At 47.6% G+C, this 25,814-nt stretch overlaps 2 protein-coding genes across 5 annotated transcripts in view; both read left to right on the top strand.

The window, feature by feature from the left end:
- Positions 1–19,623, top strand: part of CIPC (CLOCK interacting pacemaker) — a 20,178-nt gene extending 555 nt beyond the window's left edge. Inside the window, exons 1-4 of one of the 2 annotated variants that reach the window (XM_082733657.1) lie at positions 5,844–5,883; positions 6,020–6,207; positions 12,823–12,992; positions 16,029–19,623. In XM_082733657.1, coding sequence (XP_082589783.1) covers positions 6,072–6,207; positions 12,823–12,992; positions 16,029–16,919 — 1,197 coding nt within the window. In that variant the 5' untranslated portion in view covers positions 5,844–5,883; positions 6,020–6,071 and the 3' untranslated portion in view covers positions 16,920–19,623. Of the gene's footprint in view, positions 1–5,843; positions 5,884–6,019; positions 6,208–12,822; positions 12,993–16,028 lie in introns of those variants that run through there. The other variant, XM_082733656.1, reaches the window with a different exon arrangement.
- TMEM63C (transmembrane protein 63C) overlaps positions 19,097–25,814 on the top strand; it is a 127,696-nt gene continuing 120,978 nt past the window's right edge. For all 3 annotated transcript variants that reach the window (XM_082733636.1, XM_082733641.1, XM_082733642.1), the window contains exon 1: positions 19,097–19,188. The gene's annotated coding sequence lies outside the window, so the exon portion shown is untranslated. The remainder of the gene's footprint in view (positions 19,189–25,814) is intronic.

The following is a 25,814-nucleotide window of genomic DNA, read 5'->3' on the forward strand; positions in this document are numbered from 1 at the left end:
GCTCTGAGCAGAGGGGCAGGGAACGGGCAGGTGAATGGGAGCGGGGCTGTTACCCGGTGAGGGTCCTGGGCCTCCGGTTAGGGGGTGGACATAGTGCCCCGTCCTGGGCCCGGGACGCAGGTGTGCTGTCTTTTGCAGAGACCTGATGTCACCCATTTGGCTGGCTGGTGGTTTCTCCTGGGTGGGCCAGCTTGCTAGAGAGGGTGCCGGGACGTGGGGAGGTGGGGGAGAAGGTGTGCAGTGCCAAGCAAGGAGTTAGTGGTTAGTGGGTGGGTTTCGGGGAGTTCTGATCCAGGCCCAGGGCCCAGGCCGCAGCCAGGCTCCCCCTGATTGCCCAAGTCCTGGCAGTACACATTGCCTGGGCGTTTGCCCTGGGAGTCTGGTGGTGTGCCAGTCACAGCACGGTCCTAGGGTCTGCCCAGTTCTGCCCTGCTGAGCTGGCAGGCTGGTGGATGCCTGGAGCGTGCTCCTGCTGCCTGGCACAGATGCAGCGTGGGCTGGTGCGAATGGGGAGGTGGGCACGGTTACTGTGAACCCTTCTGGAAGCTGGCGATCTGGAGAATTTCGCTCATCTTATCTCTTCTTTGGAAGAGGAGAATGGAAGGAGCCCTATCTGGTTCCAGACAGAGGACATTGTATAGAATCGGGGTTCAGGATCTTTGACATAAATTTGCTGCCGAGTTGGAGAATGGAAATGGATGCGAAGGGGAAAATGAGTATTTGGGATTTCTGTTTGGGGTGGGGGGGTGTCTTCCCTCTGTTAAAGCACACAGACATTTCCCCAGAATGGTATCTCCCACATGGAGACGAAGACAAAGTAACTTCAAGGAAAAGCCTAGTAATGTTATTTCTAATTATAACTGGGTTTACTCATGATTTTCTGGGTGGTAAGGTCTTAATTTCTACGGCCTTGTCCTTTTTTCATATTTAAGTCTCTGCTTGAGTTTCACCTCACACCTCCGTCCATGCACGCATGTTATCCATGTGATACATTTTAAAGGGGAACTTGAGCTCTTGGGAAAGTTGCCAAGTGTCTATAAAAGGAAAGATCTGAGAGCAGCATTTCAGATCCTTTCCTTGTAAACCTTGGTTCCCCCTTTTATCATAAGCCTAAATCTCTGTAAAGATTGTTTCTGGATTAGACAACCTTTAATTTGGTTGGTGGACTTATCCCTGAGGTTTCACCTTAGAATAAGGGGCAAATGAGGTACCTGTTTCCCCTAGGAGACCAGACCTGGAAGTCCAATCTTGAGACGACCATGGTGTTTGGAAACACACAGTCGTGACCTTCAAGCTGTTGGGGTATTTCGATGAGTCTGTCAGCGGGGCTCGGCAGGACAGAAGACTTGCTGGAATGTATTATTCTGTTGAGCACCTCACACATGAGTTGTGGGGGGTTGAGGTTGCAAAGATGAAAAACAACTCGAGGTTGCGGAGACAGATGACTGGTCTGGCGTGCAGAAATAAGCCAAGTGCTAAAGAGCGCTAGTTAGAATTTTATGTTATACCTATTTGTATAAACTTCTATATTTATTGATTCACTTTCCATTATGAATTTTATGTGTCCTATTCTCCCTGGGAACATTTTGGACAATGTGTCACATATGCACCTAGGAGAGGCCCAGCTAGGTCGATTCTGACAGTCTGGGGGAACTTCAGCTGGAAGTCCTTTCCATGGAGAGTGAGGCATGTGAGGATCTCAGATGTTTGTAAAGCAGTGTTAGTGGTTTCCAGTCTGTGCCAGGAAGCAGGACATGGCATGGTGGGTAAGAGCTGAGTAACCCAATTTTCACTGCTAGCCTGCTTAGGAGCATCTGCCTTGATTGTAAAATAATATTGAGGAGGAAAAAAACATCTTGAGGTTTTCAAACTGCCACTTGCAAGGCTCTGGGTTTGAGAGCAGTGGGGTAACTGCCATCACTGTGTGCTCTTCTCTGTCCTGGGCCTCGAATGGTGCTGTGCGTGAGCAGGTCTGTTGTTCACTGACTTACTCCTCTGTGCCACTCCCAGGACGGTGGTGCCTCTCCTCTCAGAGAAGTGAGGTCACGGAGGGATAATATAGCCCTTCATAGTCCATCTCACCTTCCTCAGACACCAAGGCTTTCTGTTGCTTCAAAAGAACTTTGCTAAAAAAAAAAAAAAAAAAAGGAACTTTGCTTTGGACAGTGGCTTTCACATTTTTAGTCACTTTCACATCCAAAGCAGTCCATTCGCTTTTCCAAGGTGGGTTATGCATTCTTTATTTCCAACTGCTACCACTTCTCTAGGATTTAACATTTTTGCATCTGTTCTCCTTTTAACCTATTAGTCAGCGTTTGTGTTTTAATTTCACAAGTACGCAACTTCTCAATGAGCCAGAAATTCCTGTGTATCTTCTGAAGTTCTGTTGGCCACACTTGCATAACAGGAGCAAGACTTTTTGGTTGTCTTACCAAAAGGACTGTAGACTAAATTGGGATGCTTTATCTAAAATACCTGTAAAATAATTCCTATCTAGTAAGGTAATGTAAAAAGTTTGCCAAACCCTCAATTAGGTGCAACGCACACGAGCTACCTTCCTAATCTAAGGAGCAGGGTCAGACTTCTGGAAGGCTGATGGCCCATCCACAAGCTACAGCTCCGTACATTTTGAAGAAGCTTCCTGTTCCCCTTCCGTGGTGTTACTTCAGGAAAATTAAACTATGCACATTTGTTGGGTTCCATTCGAAAGGTTCCTGATTTAATGAAACATACAGTTCTACATTTTGGTCTCCTTACATTTTGGTCTCCTTTTTATTTATTTTTTTACTATTTTTTTTACTATTTTTTTTATTTTTTTACTTTTTCATTTAAAAAAAATTTTTTAAAGATTTTATTTATTTATTTGACAGAGAGAGACACAGCAAGAGAGGGAACACAAGCAGGAGGGTGGGGGAGGGAGAAGCAGGCTTCCTGCTGAGCAGGGAGCCCTTCCAGACACTGGGTTCATGACCTGAGCTGAAGGCAGCTGCTTAATGACTGAGCCACCCGCGTGCCTCTTGGTTTCCTTTTTAACTGGTTTATTCATGCTGTCCAATTTCATAGCCATGCAGTAGAAACGCTGCTTTTCCATTGTGCTGTGCAAGGGGGAATAGTGTCATCGTTTCTCTTTTATGCACATGGGACTGCACTTTGTGACCAAGAGTGCTTGGTCATGGATTGAATGGGAGAAGAGCGTCCGCGTGAGTGAGTTAGATAGGATACAAAATAATTTTTACTTGGAGTTGTGCTTAAAATTGAGTCTCATTCAGATAAGTTCCCTTTAGTCGGCTTCTACTGCATGCAAAAAAGTAGGAGCAAGAGGGTTGTTCCAGGAAGCTTGTAAACATCCTTGTCTTTAATTTTATCTTGACCCGCTCCTCTGCTTCTGGTGTAGGTGATGTTCTTCACTGTATCCTCTGCTAGAGAAGTGTTCAGACTTGACATTTTAGGATATTCCAGATACAGTGCCCTTTGGCAGGGAGCTCGTGTTCCTCTCCACTCAAAAGGACAGATGGATGCAAGGGCACTGTGGTTTAGAGCCTCACCAGGCATTGCTTGGACCTAGTATTTGTCGATTCATGCTGCGGTAAAAAAAACTGCACAGACTGGGTAGCTTACAAACAACAAAAATGTATTTCTCACAGTTCTAGAAGCTGGAAGTCCAAGGTCGGGGGCCCAGCATGCTCTGGGTCACAGAGTATTTGCTGTCCTGTGGTGGAAAGGGCAAGGGGTTTCTCTGGTGTCGCCTTTATAATGCACTCACCCCATTCATGCTCTTTCAAGCACCTCCCAAAGGCCCTACCTCATACTACCATCCTCTGGGGATGGGTGGTGGTTAGGATTTCAGCATACGAATTCGGGGCTGGGGCAGGGGAGGGACCACACACAAACATTCAGACCATAGCACCTACCCATTTGTCACCGTCATTGCCATTTTCCCTGTTTTCTTTATCCCCCAATAACCTTTGTGTTCTTACCATGCCATCCTTATCACTGCCATTCCACGGGGACGCAGATGGCCTTGTTAAAATATCTGGAATGTTCTCAGCCTCTGCCAGCCTTCTGAAGGGTTCATTTGTCTCATTCCTTGCACTGTTAGCCAGGTTCTGGATATGCTGTGGACTTGTGTGTCACTGGGCCAAGTCTAGGCTTCTTTAGCTTCTCTGGGCTCCCAACTTGCACATGTGACAGCCTCCCCAGCCTCTCCACTTGGATGACCCACAGCCACTTCTGTCTACATGGCCAAGATTGGACTGCCCTGGCCACGCCACCGAGTCCCTCTGCGCCCTTCCTGGGCTGCCTAGCCTAGGAAATGGTCCCACCGTCTACCTCCCAACATGCAGTCACCAAGCCCCATCAAGTCTTCTTTCTAAATCTGTCTCCAGTCTGTTCCCTTCTGTCCTTTGACCACTTCTACCGCTTTAATTCCCCGGGGCTTCTGGGGTAGTATCTGCATGATCTCAGTGCCTCTCTTGCCTCTCTCCACTTTAACCTCAGTCCAGCACCCAGAATGCTTTGAAAATGCTGCTCCACCATGGGTTATAAGGCACTGCCTGCCTGGCCCCCACCGCTTCCTCTAGGTGCAGGTGCATGGCCTTCTACCCCCCTGCACCATGCTCTGGCCTCTCAGCTCTTTGAATGTGTCAGATTCTTTGCTCCTTTAGGGCCTTCACGGCCGGATCCCTGGCTAATTCCTCTGGATCCCGTCTACAGATCACTTCCTCAGGAAAGCCTTCCCTTGCCCAGTACCCCCTGCCCTGCCCCCAACCGCTTTTAGCCCCGCCCCTTTATAGCTATTACCAAAAGTCGTGATTTAGGGGAGCTCCTGGGTGGCTCAGTTAGTTAAATGCCTGCCTTCAGCTCAGATTGTGATCCTGGAGTCCTGGGATTGAGTCCCACACGGAGCTCCCTGCTCAGTTGCTCAGCAGAGAGCCTGCTTCTCTCTCTGCCCCTTCCCCACCCCCACTCATGATCTCTCTCTCTCTCAGAATAAATAAGTAATATCTTTTTTAAAAAGTGATTAAAAAGGGGCACCTGGCTCAGTGGGTTAAGCTTCTGCCTTCGGCTCAGGTCATGATCTCGGAGTCCTGGGATCGAGCCCCGCATTGGGCTGTCTGCTCAGCAGGGGATGTGCTTCCGCCTGTCTCTCATCTGCCTCTCTGCCTACTTGTGATCTCAGTCTGTCAAATAAATAAATAAAATCTTTTAAAAAATCTAAAAAAATTTTTTTAAAAAGTGACTAAATAATTGTATGATTACTTGATTAATGTCTGTCTGGCTCTCTAGATCATAAGTTCCAGCAAGGTACTAGCCATGTCTCTTGTGTGCACTTGGTATTGGTCCTAGCACAAGGCCTGCGTCATAGTGGGTGCTGGATAGATAACTTCCTAAATGAATGCCCCTTACCCTGAGCCTCAGTTTCCTCTTCTGTAAAATGGAGGAGCAATGGAGGAGGACATTTACAGCAGTAACGTTGCATGTGGACTTGTATGGAATCAAAGCACTATTATACATGGTCTTACATGTGCAGAAAAGTTCTTTTTAAGCCAAAGCATAGCCTGCACATATGAAGAATTGTGTTCAGTACCTCATCCAAAGAAGTGAAGGTTAATTTGAACAACTCTACTGTCTGGGGCCTGCCGGTGCATGCTGGGAAGGCAAGCCTTGTCCAAGATGGGCATCACCTCTCCCTTCCTCGGGAAGCAGGGGGAGTTACCCCTTCCAAAAAGCCTAATCAAGTGTGCCTTTGTTAGCAGTTTACAAAGCTTCCACTGAGCGTGGTTTGCGTGCCCTGAATTTGTAATGGAATTTGAGGGCAGGAGAGGACAGTGAACCTCCTTTTGGGTGGAAACCATTCTCCTGTGCAGCAAACTTGAAGCCCGGGTAAGCGGAGGCCTCTGAGAAAATACGGAGGAAGTGGGCGAGGCCAGTGTTCTCTGCCCTCGCTTTCCTCACCGGCAGGATCACCTGTGTCCCCTCTGCAGGCACTGTCTTCTGACATAATTGTTGTTTTCCCCAGGGCCATCCAGTTGAAAGGAGGGCTGATGAATCCACTTCCAGCCCAGTAAAACATGGAGAGGAAAAACCCGTCCAGGGAGAGCCCCAGAAGACTCTCGGCCAAACTGGGCAAAGGCACAGAGATGAAGAAGGCAGCTCGTCAACACGGCATGGCGGTTGCTGAGTCAGATAAGGACTCCGGATTTTCAGGTTAAAAATACCTCTTCCTTCCACATCGCAGTGAATGATTTGCCTAAAACTCCTCCTAAAAATGTCCTCCCTAAAATTTGTGTGATAAACGTGGGAAGCTTTCATGTATAGGATAACTAACTGTCTTACGTCTTAAAATGGTAATTCTGGTGCCCGTGTTGTGGGCTGGCGTCCGAGTCACCGGGGGTTCATTTTTGAAGGAACGATCTGCCATCTTTTTTCAACTCAGACTCTCTCAACTTTAAATCTTACATGTTCAACTGTTGCAAGTGGTTACTGGGGAAAAAAAAAATACTTAACTACAATTCTGTTGGCTTAGCTCCTTTTCCAGGGGAATAGCTACATTGCTGGAAGGAAAGGACTGCTGAATGGTGTCACTAGTAGCAAATGAAACAGAAATAGTATATAATTTTAGGTAACTTGTTTTCACTAAGAAAGTAATTTTGCCATGTTTAAAAACATTTCCCCCCAAAACCCACCCCTGCCAGGATCTGTGCATGTTTATTTGAACTAAGAGACCCCCCCAGTACAGTTCCAAACTGGAGACTCTATTTGAGACCAGCAAGTAGAATGGTTTTCAGGTTTCCTCACTAGTTTGTTTTAAACCTTATGTGAAAGAGCTAGCTGCCTGCACAGCGAATCTTTTAATTTTGTGCCGGGCGCTGTTACTTCCAGGTTTGAGGATAATGGCTTAAATATGGCTTGAGTGTATCAGCATCTTTGGCCGAGAGGATGCAGCAAGGTGATGCCAGGGACTCCTGGCTGGGTGGGCGTGCTGAGAGTAGCGCCCTCTCCTAGAGGAAGATTTATGTTACTCAGCTTCGCAGAGACTCATCAATCCATCTTGTTGATTTATTAATTTATAGTGCAAAATGCAGCTGTTAGGAAAATTAGAACTCTCTCATCCCTAGATTGGTGTGTTTTCTCCCTGTAGGCATGCTGCATGCGAAGCCAAATTAAAAATAGATTGTTGCTCAGAGAGGAACAGAGTACCAGCCTTATCGAAGGATTAGAATAAGGACAGTCCAGGGAAGGAGGGCCTGCTTATTAGCCCTTTGGGTTTTTCTTCTCTCTCAGCATTGTTTCTGAGGCTTGACTCCTCATAAGACTCATCTGAGATTCTTGTTAACATACTGATCACCACCACCCAGCTACGTCCTGATTCCCCGGAGGTCATCAGTTGCTAAAGGAATCTCATCAGTATTACTTATTTAATTAGCAGAATGCCTTTTCAGACTCCCAAGGGAGTTGGAATATCTATCGAGTAATAATAATCATGTTAACATTTATATAGAATTTACTGTATGAGTTCTGTGTAACCAGTGGTTGGCTGGCAAGTTTGCCAGTTTTCATGGTGCATACATCTCACCAGGACCAATTAATTTCAAGCTACTAATACGATGTTACCAAATGTGGGGATGGGAAGATTGGGGGAATTAGAGAAGATGTATAGTCTTAGTCCGTGTGAGCTGGTGGGACCCAGCCGCGGCACATTGTGGCATGGACTGTGTTAAGTAGTTCACATAAAATAACTCAGACCGACTGTCCTGTAAGAAAATGACTGTTACGTTCCCCATTTTACAGATGAGGAAATTGAGGCATAGAAAGACTACATGATTTCCAGGGCGCCTGGGTGGCTCAGTCATATAAATGTCCCACTCTTGATTTCGGCTTGAGTCATGATCGAGGGTCATGGGATTGAGCCGTGCGTCAGGCCCCGCCTCAGGCTCCCCTTGTGCAGAGTTTGCTTGTCCCTTTCCCTCTGCTGCTTCCCCTGCTCACGTGTGTGTGCACACATTCTCTCTCTATAATAAATAAGCACATCTTTTAAAAAAATTTTTTTAAATGTTGTTTAAAAAGGATTACATCATTTCTAAGATCAGGCAACTGGTCAACGGTAGAGCTGGGATTTGAATCCAGGGCTGTATGACTCCAAATGCCCTACCTTTCAGCACTGTTGCTGAAAGTACTTAAGTGGCCCACTCTGATGAAATTCTTTTTTTTTTTTTTTTTTTAAGATTTTGTTTATTTATTTGACAAAGATCACAAGTAGGCAGAGCAGCAGGCACAGAGAGGGGAAGCAGAGAGCCTGAGGCGGGGCTTGATCCCAGGACTCTGAGATCATGACCTGAGCCAAAGGCAGAGGCTTAACCCACTGAGCCACCCAGGCGCCCCTCTGATGAATTCTTTAGGTTAATGTCAGCCAAATCCACCTCATATGTTCATCTGTTCATTCAGTAATTGATCAGGAGTAGTCAGTGATGGGGAGTAAATGTTGGCTGAGATGCTCACAGTTGCTACACTGGAGTGAAAATACTGTGTGGAGACTAAAACCTACATGGGGTGGGTGCTGGGGTGGCTCAGTGGGTTAAGTATCTGCCTTCAGCTTGGGTCATGATCCCAGGGTCCTAGGATCGAGTCCCGCATCAGGCTTCCTGCTCAACAGGGAGTCTGCTTCTCCCTCTCCCCTCTGCCCCTCCCCACTGCTTGTGCTCTCCCTCCCTCAAGTGCTCTCTCTCTCTAAAATAAATTGTGTAAGACTGTTGAATCACAGACCTGTACCCCTAAAACAAATAACACATTATATGTTAATAAGAATAAATAAATAAATAAAATAAATGAATAAAATCTTTTTAAAAAATTAAAAAAAGAATCCTACAATTGGTGTGGCTCTCTATACTTTTTGGTGCTCTATAAGAGAGCCACAAGATTCCCTTGCTTTGGCATTCCTTATATATTGACCTTTGACCCAAACTCATCAGGCCTGGGCTAAGATTATGGTTGAAGTTTGGGTGGGCACATGGATACGTGTGCAGTTTCTGTTATCTGAATGATAACAGTATTGCTGTGATTAAGCTGAGACCTTTATTGCAGCCAGACCTTTATTGGTTAGGGTGGTGTACAAGTTCGCTAGGATGGCCATAACAGTCCACAAACCGGATGGCTGAAACAGCACATTTGTCATCTCACAGTTCTGCAACCTAGAAGTCTGAGACCAAGATGTGGGCAGGGTTCATTCTCTGAGGGAGAATTTATAGATCACCAGACTCCTCTCCTGGAGATCATGATAGCAAAGGTTGGTGGGAGGGCCCTGAAAAGTGGGTTCTGTTGCTTTTTACACACGTCTCTGGTGATTTCTGTGATCATACCGGTTTAGGAAACATTGTAGGCCTAATGTCTCTTTTTTTTCCTTTTACTATCACGTTCGTTTTTCACATCCTAAAGGTAATACGTGCTCATTGTAGGAGTTTTGAAATTCAGGAACACGCAAAGAAGAAACTAAACATTATCCGTAATCATACCACCGATTAGTGCCAGGATGTATGACGTTTCGGTATGCCTTCCAACAGCCTCAGCCTTGTCAGGTCACATGTTTTGTAGTGTGTCCCAAAGTCTGGATGGTTTTCCTGATAGTTGCCTAATTCTCTATGTCAAAGTGCTTTAAGAAGCATTGTGTTGGGGCACCTGGGTGGCTCAGTGGGTTAAGCCTCTGCCTTCAGCTCAGGCCATGATCTCAGGGTCCTGGGATCAAGCCCAGGACCCTGCTCAGTAGGGAGCCTGCCTCCCCTCCTCTCTCTGCCTGCCTCTCTACATACTTGTGATCTCTCTCTCTCTGTCAAATAAATATATAAAATCTTAAAAAAAAAAAAAAGCGTTGTATTGTTCAGATATAAGGTGAGATTAAAAATCATCATTACACCCCAGAGAGCAGCCTTGTATGTGCCTCTGGTCTCTCCTGGGCCACTGCCAGGGAGTGAGTTCATCAGCGCCCGAGTTGCCGTTCCGAGTACCTTGGAGTGTGATGGGATTTGTAAAACCTAGGTAGTTTTTCCCATTTGAATTATTCTCCCAACTTTGTGTTTTGAAAAATTTCGAATGTACACAAAATGGAATGACCATCACAGATGTCTCATTCAGATCCACTGAGGGCTAGCATTTTGCCATATTGCTGTATGTCTCTACACACATACATACCTCCTGTTCGTACCGTATATATCTATATATAAACAAATATACTTCAGTACCAGTCTCTTAAAAGAGTGGCATTCTTCTGCGGTAATTCCAGCATCAGGGTCGTAACCAAGAGTTTTCACTCGATGTAAGTTATTAATTAGCCATAATCCATATTCAGATTTTCCCTATTGTCCCCAAAATGTCCTTTGTAACTGTTTGTCTTTTTGTCGACTTGTTTGTTTTGGATCCAGGATCCAATTAAGTATTGTGCATTTTAGTTGTCCTTTTTAGTCTGATTTAGTCTAGAACAACGTCCTCATCTTTCCTTGCCTTTTCCTTCCTCCCCTTTGTCCCTTTGTTTTCTTTAATGCCAGCGACATACTTGAATGAATTAGGCCTGTTGTTCTGTAGAATGTCTCACTCTCTGGATTTTTCTGATAGTCTCCCCATTATTAGAGTCAGGATAAGCATTTTGTTTTTACCAGAATACTGCACTTTTGATGTTACATCATTCCCGTAGCACATAGTGAGACTCCCGAGTTTGTCTGTCCTTGGTGATGCCCTGGCTGATCACGTGGTTAAGGTCGTTTGTAAGCTTATATGAGATAGCTTTATTGCAAAAGTACCTTTTTCTCTTTGCAATTAGTACATAGTTTATGGGATGATACTTTGACACTGTGTGACTGTCCTCTTTCCCAAAAACTCTTTTTTTTTTTTTAATTTATTTGACAGAGAGAGAGATCACAAGTAGACAGAGAGGCAGGCAGAGAGAAGGCAAAGCAGGCCTCCTGCCGAGCAGAGAGCCCGATGTGGGGCTCGATCCCAGGACCCGGAGACCACGACCTGAGCCAAAGGCAGAGGCTTAACCCACTGAGCCACCCAGGTGCCCCTCTTTCCCAAAAACTCTTGACCAGTGGTTTTAACAACCACTGCTGATGCTTGCCTAAATCCTGTACTACATTTTTTGGCTTAAAAATGGTGATCTGAGGGGCGCCTGGGCGGCTCAGTCATTAGGCGTCTGCCTTTAGGCTCAGTTCATGATCCCAGGGTCCTGGGGCTCCCTGCTCAGTGGGGAGCCTGCTTCTCCCTCTCCCCTTCCCCCTGCTTGTGTTCCTGCGCACGTGCTCTCTCTCTCTCTCTCTGCCTCTCTCTGTGTGTCAAATAAATAAATACAATCTTTGGGGGAAAAAGTTACAATTAAAAAAGAATGTGCTCTGATTTACCATTCCTTGTCCATTTTAGTGGCTGACACTTCTGTGGAGCAGGCACACTTCTGTAGAGTAGTACAGACACTTCTGTAGACCCTTTGAGCACTGCTGCGGATTCACGGAATGTTCTTGTAATTCAGTCTGTCAGTCCTGTATAATTGTCCCAAACTTGGCCAATGGGAGTCCCTTTTAGATTGTTCTGTGTCTTTCTGACTTGACCGCATTTGTGTTTGAGCACTTCCTTGCTTTCTGGGACAATAAGATGTCCAGGCTCATCTTGTACTTTCCACTTCCACTTGAACTGAATTTAGCTGTTTCTCCACGGATCCCTGTCTTTCTTTTTGTGCAGAATGGTGTTTAGAAACCCAAGATTCATGCGCTCACATGTATTTTGCTTCTGAGGTCCTTTGTCTCAGGCCCTGGTTCTTCACGAGAGGTGCACACTCAGAGTCCCTGTGCCTTGTGAAAATCCACTTGCCTGGGTGCCAGATCAGTCCTTCAGTAGATCAAAGGGAGGCCCCCAGCATCCTTAAATTCTAGAAAACATCTCTAGACAGTCTGATTAAATGCAAGTGTTGACACTTACGCTCATTTGAATTATAGTCACATTTCCGTCCTGCCTCAGCCCAATTACTCTGCGATTCTTGATGAGCATTTAGTGTATCCCCAGGCCCCTCGCTGGCAGGGTTAGAGCAGGCTCCCGGCTTGCTCCAGCAGGTCGCTAATTAAGGCCTTTCTGTATGGATTTCACATGGGGCGCCCTCATTTGCTTTCCCCCAGAGAGTGCCATTCTGTCTCCCATTGTGCCGGATCCCCAGGGTGCACTCAGTGTGCATTCAGGACACCAGCACCCCCTTTGTTGGAGGTGTTGGGTGGAGGGGCGGTAAACAAAGACACATTTCAGATTTCAGCTTGGATGAACTTACCCAGAATTGTGCAATGAGAAAATTTAGGATGGAGCTCTTTGCATTTCAGCATCGATGTAAGTTTTGAGTTTTACAGGCTGGTTTTGTCTTTATCCTTCTATCCTGTGGTGCCCAGAGCCTCTAAAGGTCTTCATCCTGCCCCAGGTCACACACACAGTCCCTCCCCTCTCAGCAGCAGATTCTTGAAAGTAATGACCTCGCTTTAAAACCTTCACCCTGTTTCTCCTGTCAGCTGGCTTTAATTACTTTCACATAAACCCTAACTGATGCAAGCTTTTGTCTGTAATAGACTTAGAAAGGAAGTCTGCTGTCTGAGGGTCGCGATTTATAATCTTTTGAGGTAGGAGGGTTCATGTGTGGACTCCACTGAGACTACAATAAAAGCTAAAGACCCTTCCAGAAAAATTCACAAAAAACGTGTATCACAAATGTTCCATTCCATTTCGAGAAATCCGTTAACTCCTTAGGTCTGCTTAGGAGCCCCCAGCCTGGATCCTATGTGAACTGACCATTCTTCTGCCCAGCAGATGGGAGCTCAGAGTGTCTGAGCTCGGCAGAGCAGATGGAGTCCGAGGACATGCTGAGTGCCTTAGGCTGGAGCCGAGAAGACAGGCCAAGGCAGAACTCCAAGACCACAGGCAGTGCCTTCCCCGCGCTGTCCCCAATGGTCGTCATGAAGAATGTGCTGGTCAAACAGGTGAGGAGGACTGCTGTCTCCTGATGTGTCTGCCCATTCAAGTTTCTGAGCTCCCTCTGTACAGTGCCTCTTTTCTCTCCTCAAGGAGAGATTTTAGAAGCAGACCATGGGAACCACACTGATATGTGCTTCTGTCCCGGGGACAGCGGTTTCAGAAGGACCGCAGTAATCGTGACCTGTGTTCCCATTTTCCAGACAGTAGGACTGCTTTATTTCTGTAGTCCTGGTTTGTCCAGAAGGGCCCCAGAAATAAAGGAACAAAGCAGAAATGTCATAAGTTCCACGGTACATTCTAACATATGGCAGAGTTGAGGGTAGAAACAAAAGAATCTCTTTTTAATTAGGGCTTCTCTTGAATTGAGAGAGGTAGGATGTATTTATTTGTTTGAGCAGTAGAGGCAATTTCGGTGTTCTTTCAAAGTCGTGTCCTCAGTGAGAAAGGAGCTCTTCGGTTTGGCTGTGGCTTTCCCAGTAGATGCCACACAGCATTGTTGTGGAATTGAAAGTACCCCGTTTGGGACTTGATTACATAACTGTGCATATAATGTGATTATTGTCTGGATATGAAGAAAAGAAGATTTAGAAATGGAAATGTCAGCTCAGCCCGGTGTTTGAAACAGAGAATTCAATCACATGAACCTGGCTGAAGAACATTGAACCTTACCCGTCTTTGCTCTAAAGGGTATGAAGTTCTCACGTGGGTCCACTGCTGAGGCTGCTTGCGGCTGGTGAAGTCAGAAATCTGGCTTTGTGTGGTTGACCTTCCCACCTTAGGTGGAAGAACCTGGTGAGAGCCTGACAGGAAACCCTAAGATTGGAACTGTTTACCTCATTATGACAGAGGCACACAAACTGATTTTCACCAAGGCAACCTAGTGACTTGGAGGAAAGAATGAAGAATTTTTGAAGCTTTTTCCTTGGCAGATCACATCTCAGCTGGGAGCGCAGTTGTCCTTACTGAAACAAAGAGAGGGAATAAAGGCACGAGATGGAGTCCACATGAGATTGTTCAGGCAGCCTCCCACCCAGTGCCACTCGCTTCTTGGGTTTTTTTTTTTTTCTCCTGGCTTTTTTCCTCCCCGCCTTCCTCTCCTGCTCCCTTCTCACTCTTTCTCGTGTGTCTGTCTGTGTTTATGTGCCTTCTTTGTTGTAGACGCGGCTGGCAGCTCCCGAGGGCTGAGCAGCCCGCCGTTGAGGAGTGAGTAGGCTTTTCCAGCAGAGCGGCATTCTTCAGGACAAAGACCGCCGGGAAGGAAGGCTGCTGGGCTCCATCAGGAGCTCGGAGGCTCCGGGGCAGGCTGACCTAGAGGAGCAGTCTAGGAGTTTTGTTTTGTGTTTTCACACAATGCTTGAATCCAGCATATCCCAAAATTAAAATAATCATACACTTAAAAAAAAAATCTCTGCATATTGTGTAATGTCTTGATATTTGCTGCTTGCTTTTAGGTATTTTTCTTGTGAGGGTCTGGTTCCTTCTCTGCCCCCGGACCATGAGATCTTGCACATCCTTGCTTAACCATCGTGGACATCTATTTGCTCATCTTTAACACGAAGGCTTTATGTGAAATGATTCTGAGATCCTATCCAAGCCGAAAATCTTGTCCCGTGTTCCCTCAGATGATTTCAGTGTGAATAACACATTGTCAGATCTCATAATTAGAACTGATAAGCTAAGTATCTATGCGGACAGCATACAGCCGCATTAGGAAGAATCATCCACTGAAATCATCTTGGGAGAGTAGTGAGTTACACAGTTTCTGGATCCGTTTGCCTCGTAGGTCTTGTCCTTGTGGCGTAAGTGACTAGGGGGATAGCCTGAAGTTTTGCTCTGGACCAAGTGGGCCAGGCTGATCTCTACTTCAGAAGACCTCTAATTTTGGACCTCTGACAAGGAAGTGTGGTTGCTAGGCCTGGCCCTGCTTGCTTAGGTGCATTACCCCAGCCGGACTCCAGAATGGATTTTCCGGGTCATCCTAGCCTCTGTGCAGATGAGCTATAGTTGAACTTGGCTTAAAGTTCCTAGCGAGGCATCCAAGAAGCTGACATGGGTGCAACATGGTATGCAGATGTAGGAAAAGAGTCCAGAGCTTTCTTCAGATAAATGGCCCCAGCAGGATTAAGAACCTCCATTGAGTGCTCTCTTCCTAGCCTCATCTACACCCATATCTTTGGGACCGAGTTGGAACTGGACTGGCTTTTAAACATTGGGGACAAACAGCCATGCCCTTCTTTGTTAGACTTCCATCTGAATCAGTACTTTAAGAATAAAAAAATGTATAATCGAGGGGTAATGTAACAAAAGCTGAGTAGTGAATGGTTAGGATGGGTTTTAGAGTCAGACCGAGGATGGAATCCGAGCTCCATGATTTAGTAGCTTAGAGGCTTAAAGCAAGTTATTTCCACTTTCTGAGCCTCTATTTCTTATTTGTGAGAAGAAACAGTAACTCCACATGGGCGCTAGGGAGATGAAAGGGGAGCACCCACAGAAACCATCATGTGCAGTGTCCCCCCAGAGTAAGCACCACATAAGCACTGTGGTCTTGGATGGCTTTCTGGTTACCGGATATCACCGACTTAAAAACGGGCCACGACAATATGTTCCTCTCTAATCAAAAGTCATTTTCAGGTGAAAGGTCCGAGATACAGCTAAATGAAGACAGACTTGGGTGTAAAGACACACTTGTCTTGAGATAAGCACATTTTAACTTCGGTCAGCACTTCAGACTGTCCGTATGTTCATTGCTTCCATTGTGACCTTCACCCTGTCGTTACTTCGCCTACCTACAGTTTCTCTTTCTGCGGGATAACGCTTGAATAAAAGTAATGAGTTCCTTCAGTTTTCCCTTAAGAAGGGTTCAAAACAAAAACAAGACCCAAACTGCTGATCTCAGACCCAGATGGATTTTCAGACCCCTTTTCCGGTCCTGCTCTTGAGAAGGGCTCCCTGGAACGGGAGGGAAGCCTGTCCCCTACAGGAGCTTCCAGCGCCTCTCCTTCCGCAGGTAACCGCAGCGCGCTGCTCTCCTCTGTTTGCAGGGCAGCAGCTCCTCCCAGCTCCAGTCGTGGACCGTCCAGCCGTCCTTCGAAGTGATCTCCGCGCAGCCGCAGCTCCTGTTCCTCCATCCGCCCGTGCCGTCTCCCGTGAGCCCCTGCCACGCGGGCGAGAAGAAGTCGGACTCCAGGAACTACTTGCCCATTCTGAATTCTTACACCAAAATCGCCCCCCACCCAGGCAAAAGGGGCCTTTCCCTCAGCCCAGAAGAGAGAGGAGAAAGTGGGATGCAGAAGAAAGTCTGTACCGAGAGACTTGGGCCGAGCTTGTCTTCCAGCGAGCCCACCAAGCCTGGCGCCGTGCCCCCCAGCCCCTCGGCACCCCCGGGCGCCAAGCTTGCGGAGGACTCCGCTCTGCAGGGCGTGCCCTCTCTGGTGGCAGGTGGCAGCCCGCAGACTCTTCAGCCGGTGTCCAGCAGCCACGTGGCTAAAGCCCCCAGCCTGACCTTTGCTTCCCCCGCCAGCCCGGTGTGCGCGGCAGACAGCACGCTGCACGGCTTCGAGAGCAGCTCCCCGCTGTCGCCGCTGGCCGCCAGCTACAGCTCGCCCCTGTGGGCCGCCGAGCACCTGTGCCGCAGCCCCGAGCTCTTGGCCGCCGAGCAGCGGCAGAGCAAGCACAGGCGCTTTCAGAATACCCTGGTCGTGCTCCACAAGTCCGGTCTGCTGGAGATCACGCTGAAAACCAAGGAGCTGATCCGGCAGAACCAGGCGACCCAGGTGGAGCTAGACCAGCTGAAGGAGCAGACCCAGCTGTTCATCGAGGCCACCAAGAGCAGGGCTCCTCAGGCCTGGGCCAAGCTGCAGGCGTCTTTAGCCTCGGGCTCTAGGCACACCGGCAGTGAGCTGGAGGCGTTCTCCGACCACCCAGACATGTAACCCAGAAGGCATATTTTCCCATGACTTGAGTGGTTCTTTTTAACTCTTTGGCTGTTTCTACTCCTGTCTCCCACAGCTTATGTAAGAGCTTTTCCTTCTACACTTCGACTGTTGGGCAGCTCACTTAGGAAGCCACATGCCAATACCTGGCCGCTGTCTTAACCTGTGGTCTGTGCACAGTTTACATACGGCTCTGTTCCTCTGAGTCCCCGAGGACTTGTGAATGCCCTGAGTCCACTTCCCTTAGCCTGCAGGTGCTTAGATGGGTCACGGGGCAAAGCAGGAGAGATGGTTGTGTGGGGCTGTCGCAGCTGTCACCGCCCACCATCCCACACACTGTGAACAAGGGTACAGTGACAGGGAGGAGCACACAGAGTGACACCTGTCAAGCCAGGGAGTAGGTGACAGAAGGATCCCTTTGTGGAGCTTCCCTCGAATGTCTTAGTCACAGACAGAAAGAGGAGGCGAGCTCGCGTTCCCCAAGGCATCGTGCCATCTGGGCAAACACTAAAGTGCCGCGGGCACAGGTTGGGCCGAGGGTGCACGCGCTGAGCCACGTGACGCGCTGTCTTCCTAAACTGGAAAGTCGAGGGGAGAGGGTCGCACCAGTGAACTCTTACACTTTAATCACAAGCCAGATTTCTCCTCACTTAAACTGGTAGGCAAAATACTTCAGATTTTTAAAGTATGGAATGGATTCAGTACCATCTGGAATTGTAATTGCTGAATTGCTTTTTTGACTTAGACTCTGAAACAAGTAGACATGGCCAGCATCTCTTGGTTGGGAGTTGGAGGATTCTGGAAATGTATGCTCCCACCCCCACCCCCATGCCTCTTTTTGAAACAATGCAACCTGTTTTATGTGTGAAAATCTCAAAAGATAACTTAGTGGCTTCTGAGAATGTATGTAAGTTAACTCTCTGCTGCCACTTTTTTATCCCCTTTCATTTTTGTAAAAGAGGAAAGGAGTGATTACTAAGCTGATCAACTTTGAATTAAAACCATCCTGAAGTCCTGATGTTGAAGTGCCCAAAACACTGGAAACCACTCTTCGTGCTGATTGTGTTTTCCTATCCCAAGTTGGCATTTGTCGCATGTCAGAGTGACATAGAGCACTTGCGGGGAAGTCTTCTGTGTCTCCTTTGTGCCCTGGATATTGGTGGCAAAGCCAGAGGTGTGGGGTTAGTTATTTGAAGCTTATCTGGAAATGGAGGGTGCGAAAACAATTTCCAGGTGAGACCAATTCTTGGAGCGTCGTGGTAGAGGTAAACAGGATTCCTAAGCAGTGCCACTTCGGACTTTTATCTCTTTTGAATCTCATTTAAAAATTTCATCCTCTTGAAAATCTCCACAGAGATTACCTTAGTAAGAAATTCCGTGTGACCAACTTCACATTTTCTGCAGGGAAAAATGTTCTTAAAATTTCACCAAGGCCAGAAGCTAATGCTCACATTTACCTGGTAGTTACAACCGTCCACAGCCTTTAAATTTCAAGGCATCGGATTGCCCACACTTTGTCACTAAACTTGAATGTCTTAGATACGACCAGTTTAGAAATAGCTTGGCAAAAATCCCTGCACTCTCCTGATCAGTGCAGAATTATTACCTGCCATTTGTTTCCTGAAGGAGTTTCAAAATCCCAGCAAATGTGTCTTTCAGCAGACTCTCAGCTCCTTTCAATATTCCCCTCTTGGCCCGCTCCCTTCACCGCCCCGGAATCCGTGTGGTACTGTGGCAGCTCTGCTCTGTGCACCATGCGACGAAGCTTCCTTTCTGGCTGACGGTATTTGGCAGCAGAGATACAGGGACAGGTGCCTTCAGAACAGCCTGGGCGCCAGTCATGAGTCTTACTGAGTGTCAAAAATCTGAACACACTTGCTGAGAACCAAATTTATTCCATCGGAAAAACCCTCTGTGGAGATATCAGCCTCTTGGACTCTTCTTACTAGAGTAAGATTTGCATTTCCCTTCCTGTTATGGTGAAAGATGATGAAAGCCACCATTGATCCGCACTGCTGAGTGGCAGAGGGAAGCAGCATGTCCCTGGCTCTTCTCTCATCGTGTGACTTCGTGCTGGAAGTCTCTGTAGGCTGTTAGCATGGGTGTTCTTTCCCTCGTGGAGCTGTAAGCAGATGAAGCCGAATAGGGAAGTTAGTTCTTGGAAGAGAAGGTCCACTGAGGCTCCCAGACATTTGGGGCCAGACGCCAGATCGGCACATGAAGGAAGCTCGGAGTAGACCAGAAGGATCTCCGTTGGTTGCACGAGGCTGTAAGTAGTGATGGTCTTAGTGGGCATGATTTGATCTGGTATGAAGCACTGGGGCAGGGTTACTACTTTCTGAGAGTGAGAAGCAACTCTGAGTTCAGACCGACACTTAAAGAGAACTTTTGGCAGATTTTGTTGGCAAGGGTGAGACACGTCTAGAAAAAGCTGCTGATGGAACTGGTTATGGGAACGGAGTTTAATAACATTTGTAATTTATTACACTCATGGCTTTTTATTGACTATCATATTGTCTGACTTTACTATGATTCCTTCAGAAAAGTAACTCTCTTGCGTATATTGAAGTCTTTTTCCTGCTATGAATTCTTTAGGGTAGAGATTTATTTACCAAATGTGAATTCCTTTGAGGAAGAATGAAGTTTTTGTAGAAATTGACTGTGAAATGTCAGAGAAAAATAAAATTCACTTACTTGAAAACTATTCGGCCTTTTTGCTTTATAAGTGCTTGAAAATACTAAGTGAAATCTAGAGTAAGTACAGTCGACCCTTGAATAGCATGGGTTTGAAGGGACCCATTTATCCGTGGATATTTTTTGATGAGGATGTTACAGCGCTACACATGTCGCTTCCTTACTGTTTTCATAACCTTTCCACCAGCGTGTCATTGTAAGAATACAGTACATCATCCATAGAACGTATAAAATAGGTGTTAATCGACTGTGGTTACTGGTAAGCTACCTGGTCAACAGTAGGCTTTTTAGAATTTAAGGTTTTGGAGAGTCCAAACCTATACGTGGATTTTCATGTGGGGTATCATGTTATTCGAGGCTCAACGACATTTGCATTAAGTTTCAAACATGTACTCAGGTCACCTGGGAATGTTGGGATTCGGTGTAGAACCGGTGTGAACTTGAAATGCAGGCAATCTTAAGGCAAGTGAATAGTCCGGTATTTCCTGGTGTCTTGGAGGTTTATATTGGGTGGGTTGGGAGGATGAGAGTCAGATACAAGCCAAGGATTTCTTTCTTCTGATCTGACACTTTCACAAATGTTGAAACTACAGTTGTCTGCCGACGTGAGCTAACGCCCCATTAAATCAAGTTCTTCCTACCACAGAGGTCCTTAGCAAGTACAACTCCAGGCCTCCCTCCATGCTTCTTAGATTCCTAATGCTCTGCTCTTCCCTGTTCCCCAAGGCCAGTCCAACTGCCCCTCCCCAGATTTTTAAGACACTGGAAAAATACAAGCTTATCCTCATGTAAAAGCCTAGAGGGTTGCCAGAGTCTAATTCTCCCAGCATTATTTCTGTCCTACATAATTTTCTAAGTAGCTTTAAAATGTATGGCTGTATCACCACGTAAATGAAATGTCAAGATAGCTAGAGAAGGTCCCCGCTGAAATCAAGAACCATCTTCCTGGAAGAAGTGGCATCAGATAGGCAGACCACACAAAATGGATCTTGAGATATTCAGGCGAGCACGGCTGTTTGAGTTTGTGGCCCCTGCCCTTTGGTGTGATTCCCATATGGGGAAATACTTTTCCACTTAAGACACCTGTTGGAGCCACCCAAAGGATGGCATCACGACAGATCGTACATAGCCTGGTGCAACGGGGTCTAAAGACCTGCGTACACCTGTCTCTTCTGTTATGAATGAACTGGGTGGCTTTGGGTAAGTCACTGAGCCTCTCTAGGCATCACTCCTCTTGGCTGAATAATGAAGGATCAGAACTCTTTCTCCCCACGGTTCTGCCCAGCCCTCACCAGTTGAAAGCTCTGTCAGCTGTGTTACAGGTAAGCCATAAAATAAACAGATTTAAAACAACCAGGGTTGTCTCCAAAGCAGGTCCCTAGTGCTCTGGTAAGATGATTTTGAAGTGTTCTGTCGGCTTTTTAACTTCTCTGTGGCTTGAAGGGAAGCATTTTGCCGGTCCACACTGGTTTTTCCTTTCTTGTGATTGCCTGGTTGCAGCTAACATGAATTTGCCAATTCCCATATAAAAGCCTGCTCTCAAAGAATTATGAGCCCCACAAGAGAATCGTGTGGGGTTAAATCAAATTACGCCCTTCCTAGTCAGTCATCTGCAAACAGCTCCCTCCTTTCATCTGAACTGGACGATAACCGGTTATATATGTTGGATGGCATGTCAATTAGCTTGCATTTCAGTCCAAATCCCTCTCCCTGCCGATCAGGGAAGATGTTTCTATGAGTGTTAGAAGGAGCCTCTTAGGTTGACTTAACATTATTATTATTTTTTATTTATTTTGTGTATTTATTTGATGGAGAAAGAGATCACAAGTAGGCAGAGAAGCAGGCAGAGAGAGAGGGAAGCAGGCTCCCCGCTGTACAGAGAGCCCCATGCAGGCCTTGATCCCAGGACCCTGAGACCATGACCCGAGCCGAAGGCAAAGACCCAACCCACTGAGCCACACAGGTGCCCTGACTTAACTTTTTTTTTTTTTTTTAAGATTTTATTTATTTGACAGAGATCACAACTAGGCAGAGAGGCAAGCAGACAGAGAGAGGAGGAAGCAGGCTCCCTGCCAAGCAGAGAGCCCGATGCGGGACTCGATCCCAGGACCCAGAGATCACCACCCGAGCCAAAGGCAGAGGCTTAACCCACTGAGCCACCCAGGCGCCCCCTTAACATTATTTTTAAGGTAAATGGGCACAGACCATGTAAATGAGGTCCTACTTTTTTTTTTTTTTTGAAGATTTTATTTATTTATTAGAGGGAGAGCACGAACAAGGGGAGGGATAGAGGGAGAAGGAGAAGCAGGCTCCACCATGGATCAGGGAGCCCAGTGCGGGGCTCGATCCCAGGACCCCAGGATCACGACCTGATTTGAAGGCAGGTGCTCAACCCACTGAGTCTCCCAGGTACCCTGAGGTCCTGCTTTCTGAGGACTTTGTTCTGGTCCCAGGCTTTCGGGCACCACTAGCAAACACGCCGGAAGAGAGATGGAGATGAGGTCCGCCTGGACGACACAGCACAAGGCGGAGGGCGGGAGAAAGGGGCAGCCGGAAGCAGCCTCTATCTCCGCAACCTCAGTTTCCTTTATTTATTTATTTATTTTTAAATATTTTATTTGTTCATTTCACAGACGGAGATCACAAGTAGGCAGAGGCAGGCAGAGAGAGAGGAAGCAGGCTCCCCGCCGAGCCAAGCAGAGAGCCTGACACAGGGCTCAATTCCAGGACCCTGGGATCATGACCCCAGCCGAAGGCAGAGGCTTTAACCCACTGAGCCACCCAGGCGCCCCTCTCAGTTTCCTTTATTATAGGAAGGAGTGATCCCTGCTGTCCACTTGACATCCCGAGGTTGCGGTGAGGAACAGTGATGCATCCCAAATGGTTAAACCCGCTGCACACGGCAAGGCCGCCCCCTTGCACGCACACCTAGCAGCCCCTCTCGGGTTGTCATTTGCTTGGAATAGTGAAGACTGTCTTCTACCAAAATTGCTTCTCTGGCTAAGGGGGAAGACAGCACGTATCCACCCAGCCTTTGACTGGTTTCCCAGAAGGAGGGATCTTGTGCGTCCCTGGTGTCCTGTGACCACTCTGGCCTCTTCCACTCGGAATTCCTGCTTGGTTCTCTGGAGCACACGGCTTCCCTGCCCCCCAGCCCCCAAGGATGGTTATGCAAGCCATTAGAGAATTATTTGGAAGAACAGTCTGTATGGCTCCTGCCTCAAATTACAGCAGCTGGAGAAGATGAGCAAGAGAGAGAAAAGCCTGTGGAGTAGGAAGTTAACGCAGCGAGTGGGCAGAAGCTGTTAGGGAAGGAAGGGGGGGCCTGAAACCTGGAAGCAGGAGCGCGCGGCCAGCCCGCGTGCAGGAATAATCAGTGTCCGGAGCCGGCCCTTCCGAGCTGCGGGAGAGCTGGAGTACAAAGAGCTGCCTTTAGTTTTCCCTACTCACTTTAGGAGTTGCAGGGACTTGGAGGAGGGCTCGCTCCTTCTGGTAGCAGTCTCTGGAACGGGTGGGCGTCTGTTTACCGGCCCCCTCCCACCCTGCCCTCCTCCAAAAGCCTTTGACCGCTGCCGGGCAGATGGGAGCCCTTGACCCAGAGCCCACCCTCCATTTGGGGCTAGGAACATGGCAGCTCCAGGGTCTGGGCGGAGAAGCCACCAGCTGTGACCACCTGTAGATGGCAAAACCCTAACTACCCCCAAAGCTGGTTGCGGTCACCCGTCCTTATCCATCCCTTACCCAAATTCAGAATCTGTCTCAAAGTCAAGGGAAGAAAAGACACTTAAAGATGTCCACAAACAGAAAGAGCTGCACCCTCAGTGGGCCCTGACTCAGATTTGACACATGCGGGAAAGCCTGGTTCCTGGAGGCCCAGGGGTCCTTGGCCCGAGGACCGAATTCCGGCTCCCCTCTGCTCTCCAGCACGGCTCCCGGGCTGCCTGCTTGTCGCCGGGCTACTCAGGAAATGCAAATGAGTGTTCACTTCAACAAAACACACAGAGGAAAAGCAGTGAACCACCAAAACAAACATCCCAGGGTAGCTACCGCTGACCTTGAAGGTCAGGCGTGGTGCAGACAGCAGCTTCCACCGATGGTTTTCACGCTCTGGCGGGCGGGGCTGCGGGGCCAGAATAACTTGAAGGGGAAAACCCTTTTCTAAAGCCTTTAAGGTGATCCTTGTTGAGTCAAGATATATTTGGAAGTTGTGCTTCACGGTCAAGCTGCTTTCGTTCTGGAAGCGTTTTCAGAGCATTGGTTATGCTGTGGCTGGTGTCAGTCAGGCTGGGCCACAGCGGCAGGACCGGCTCTCCGGCCCCACCAACTGTGTGCGGGCCAAGCGGTGTGGGAGCTCCCACTCAGTCATTAATGTTTGCCACGCTGATGGTGTGTGTGTGTGCGTGTGCGTGTGTGTTTAATTGAGAGGAAAGGGCTCTGGACCCCCCAGGGTCAGAAGTGAGCAGGCACCTGACAGCACAGGTCAGGCCCGGGGCAGTTCCCACTTTGGGAGAAATTTAAAAATCCTCTTCTCTGCTCCCTTTGTCACTCCTCCTCAAACTTGTATTCTTCTCAAACTTGTATTCTTCTCAAAGCCCCTAAAAGTTTTCACGACTCCTGAAGCTTACTCTGCACATGGTCATTGTTTCTTCAGAGTAACTAATACATAATTCTGTGCCAGGTGCTGGCCTTGTTGTAGGGCGGTCATTTAAACAGACCTGGGCTCCGCTGATATTCTCGCGGGAGGCTGGCAATGACCATGGACTCGTCAGTCTCCCCCTGGGTAGTTTGGATCTCACTAGGTCTTATACATTCAAAGCTGGGTATGTAAGTCTGGCAAGGTGGTATGCCCTACTCGCTTCTCCTTTTATTTTAAAGATTACCATTTTGATGACCTTTGGGTTTAGCATCCAAGGGTCCCTAATGGTAAACTGCTAGTTGAGAATAGGCACCACGTATTAGCTAAATTCACCCCAACACCGCATTCTAGTGGAGAGTTCTCAGAAGTGGGTTACCTGTTTGGTGACTCACCTTCAGACTTCTTTTTTTTTTTTTTTTTAAGATTTTATTTATTTATTTTATTATTTATTTATTTTATCATTTATTTGACAGTGAGAGAGAGAGCACAAGTACAGCGGAGTGGCAGGGAGACGGAGAGGGAGAAGCAGGCTCCCCACTGAGCAGAGAGCCCCATGCGGGCCTCATGACCTGAGCTGAAGGCAGATACTTAACCAAATGAGCCATGCAGGCACCCCAGACTTCCCTTTTTTTTTTTTTTTAAGATTTTATTTATTAGAGAGAGAGAGAGTGCATGAGTAGGGAGGAGACACAGAGGGAGAGGGAGAAGCAGACCCCTGTGCTGAGCAGGGAGCCTGACTCAGGACTCAGTCCCCTGATCCTGAGATCATGATCTGAGCCAAAGGCAGACACTTAACCAACGAACTTGCCCCAGACTATTTTTTTTTAAAACATTTATTTATTTATTTAAGGCAGTAAGTGAGCTGGAGGAGCGCCGAGGGAGAGAAAGAATCACAGCCAGACTCTTGGCTGAGAGCAGAGCCTAACACGGAGCTCGATCACACAACCCTGAGAAAAAAATCTGAGCAGAAATCCAGATTCAGATGCTTAACGGACTGAGCCGCCCAGGCACCCCGGGGGCCTTTTTTTTCTTTAATTGAAGTAAATTGACATACAATATCATGTTAGTTTCTGGTGTGCACCATAGTGATTTGACATTTTTATACATTGTGAAATGATCCCACGATGAGTATAGTTACCATCTGTCACCGTGTTTCCAGACTTCTGAGCTCACCCACGATAGCACCTGCATCAGCGTTCTGCCAGATGCAGCCGTTGGAACGGGGCACCCCCCCAAGCACGAGCACCTTTCGAAGGTCTGTGCCTTAGGCTTCTCACTTGCCGTGCCTTAGAGAGGCCCAAGGCCTGCAGAAAGATGTATGAGGTCTGGGGCCTGGAGCCTTCAGAGCTGAGCGGGGAGACGGGACTCCGGGGAAAGCGGCAGCACAGGGGTGGGCCCTGCTGCCTGAGGCCACCTGCAGAGACCAGAACCCAGGAGCTCTCCAAGGCCTCATTGGAAAGGACTCTAGGTGAGATTTGAGCCCAGCCTTGACATAGGATGCAGCTTGGATGGGCTGAGAGTAAGGGGCCAGCGAAGGACAGAGCATGAATAGAGGCATCATGGTG

This window comes from Mustela nivalis (assembly GCF_964662115.1).
Source record: "Mustela nivalis genome assembly, chromosome: 6".
Classification (NCBI taxonomy): domain Eukaryota; kingdom Metazoa; phylum Chordata; class Mammalia; order Carnivora; family Mustelidae; genus Mustela; species Mustela nivalis.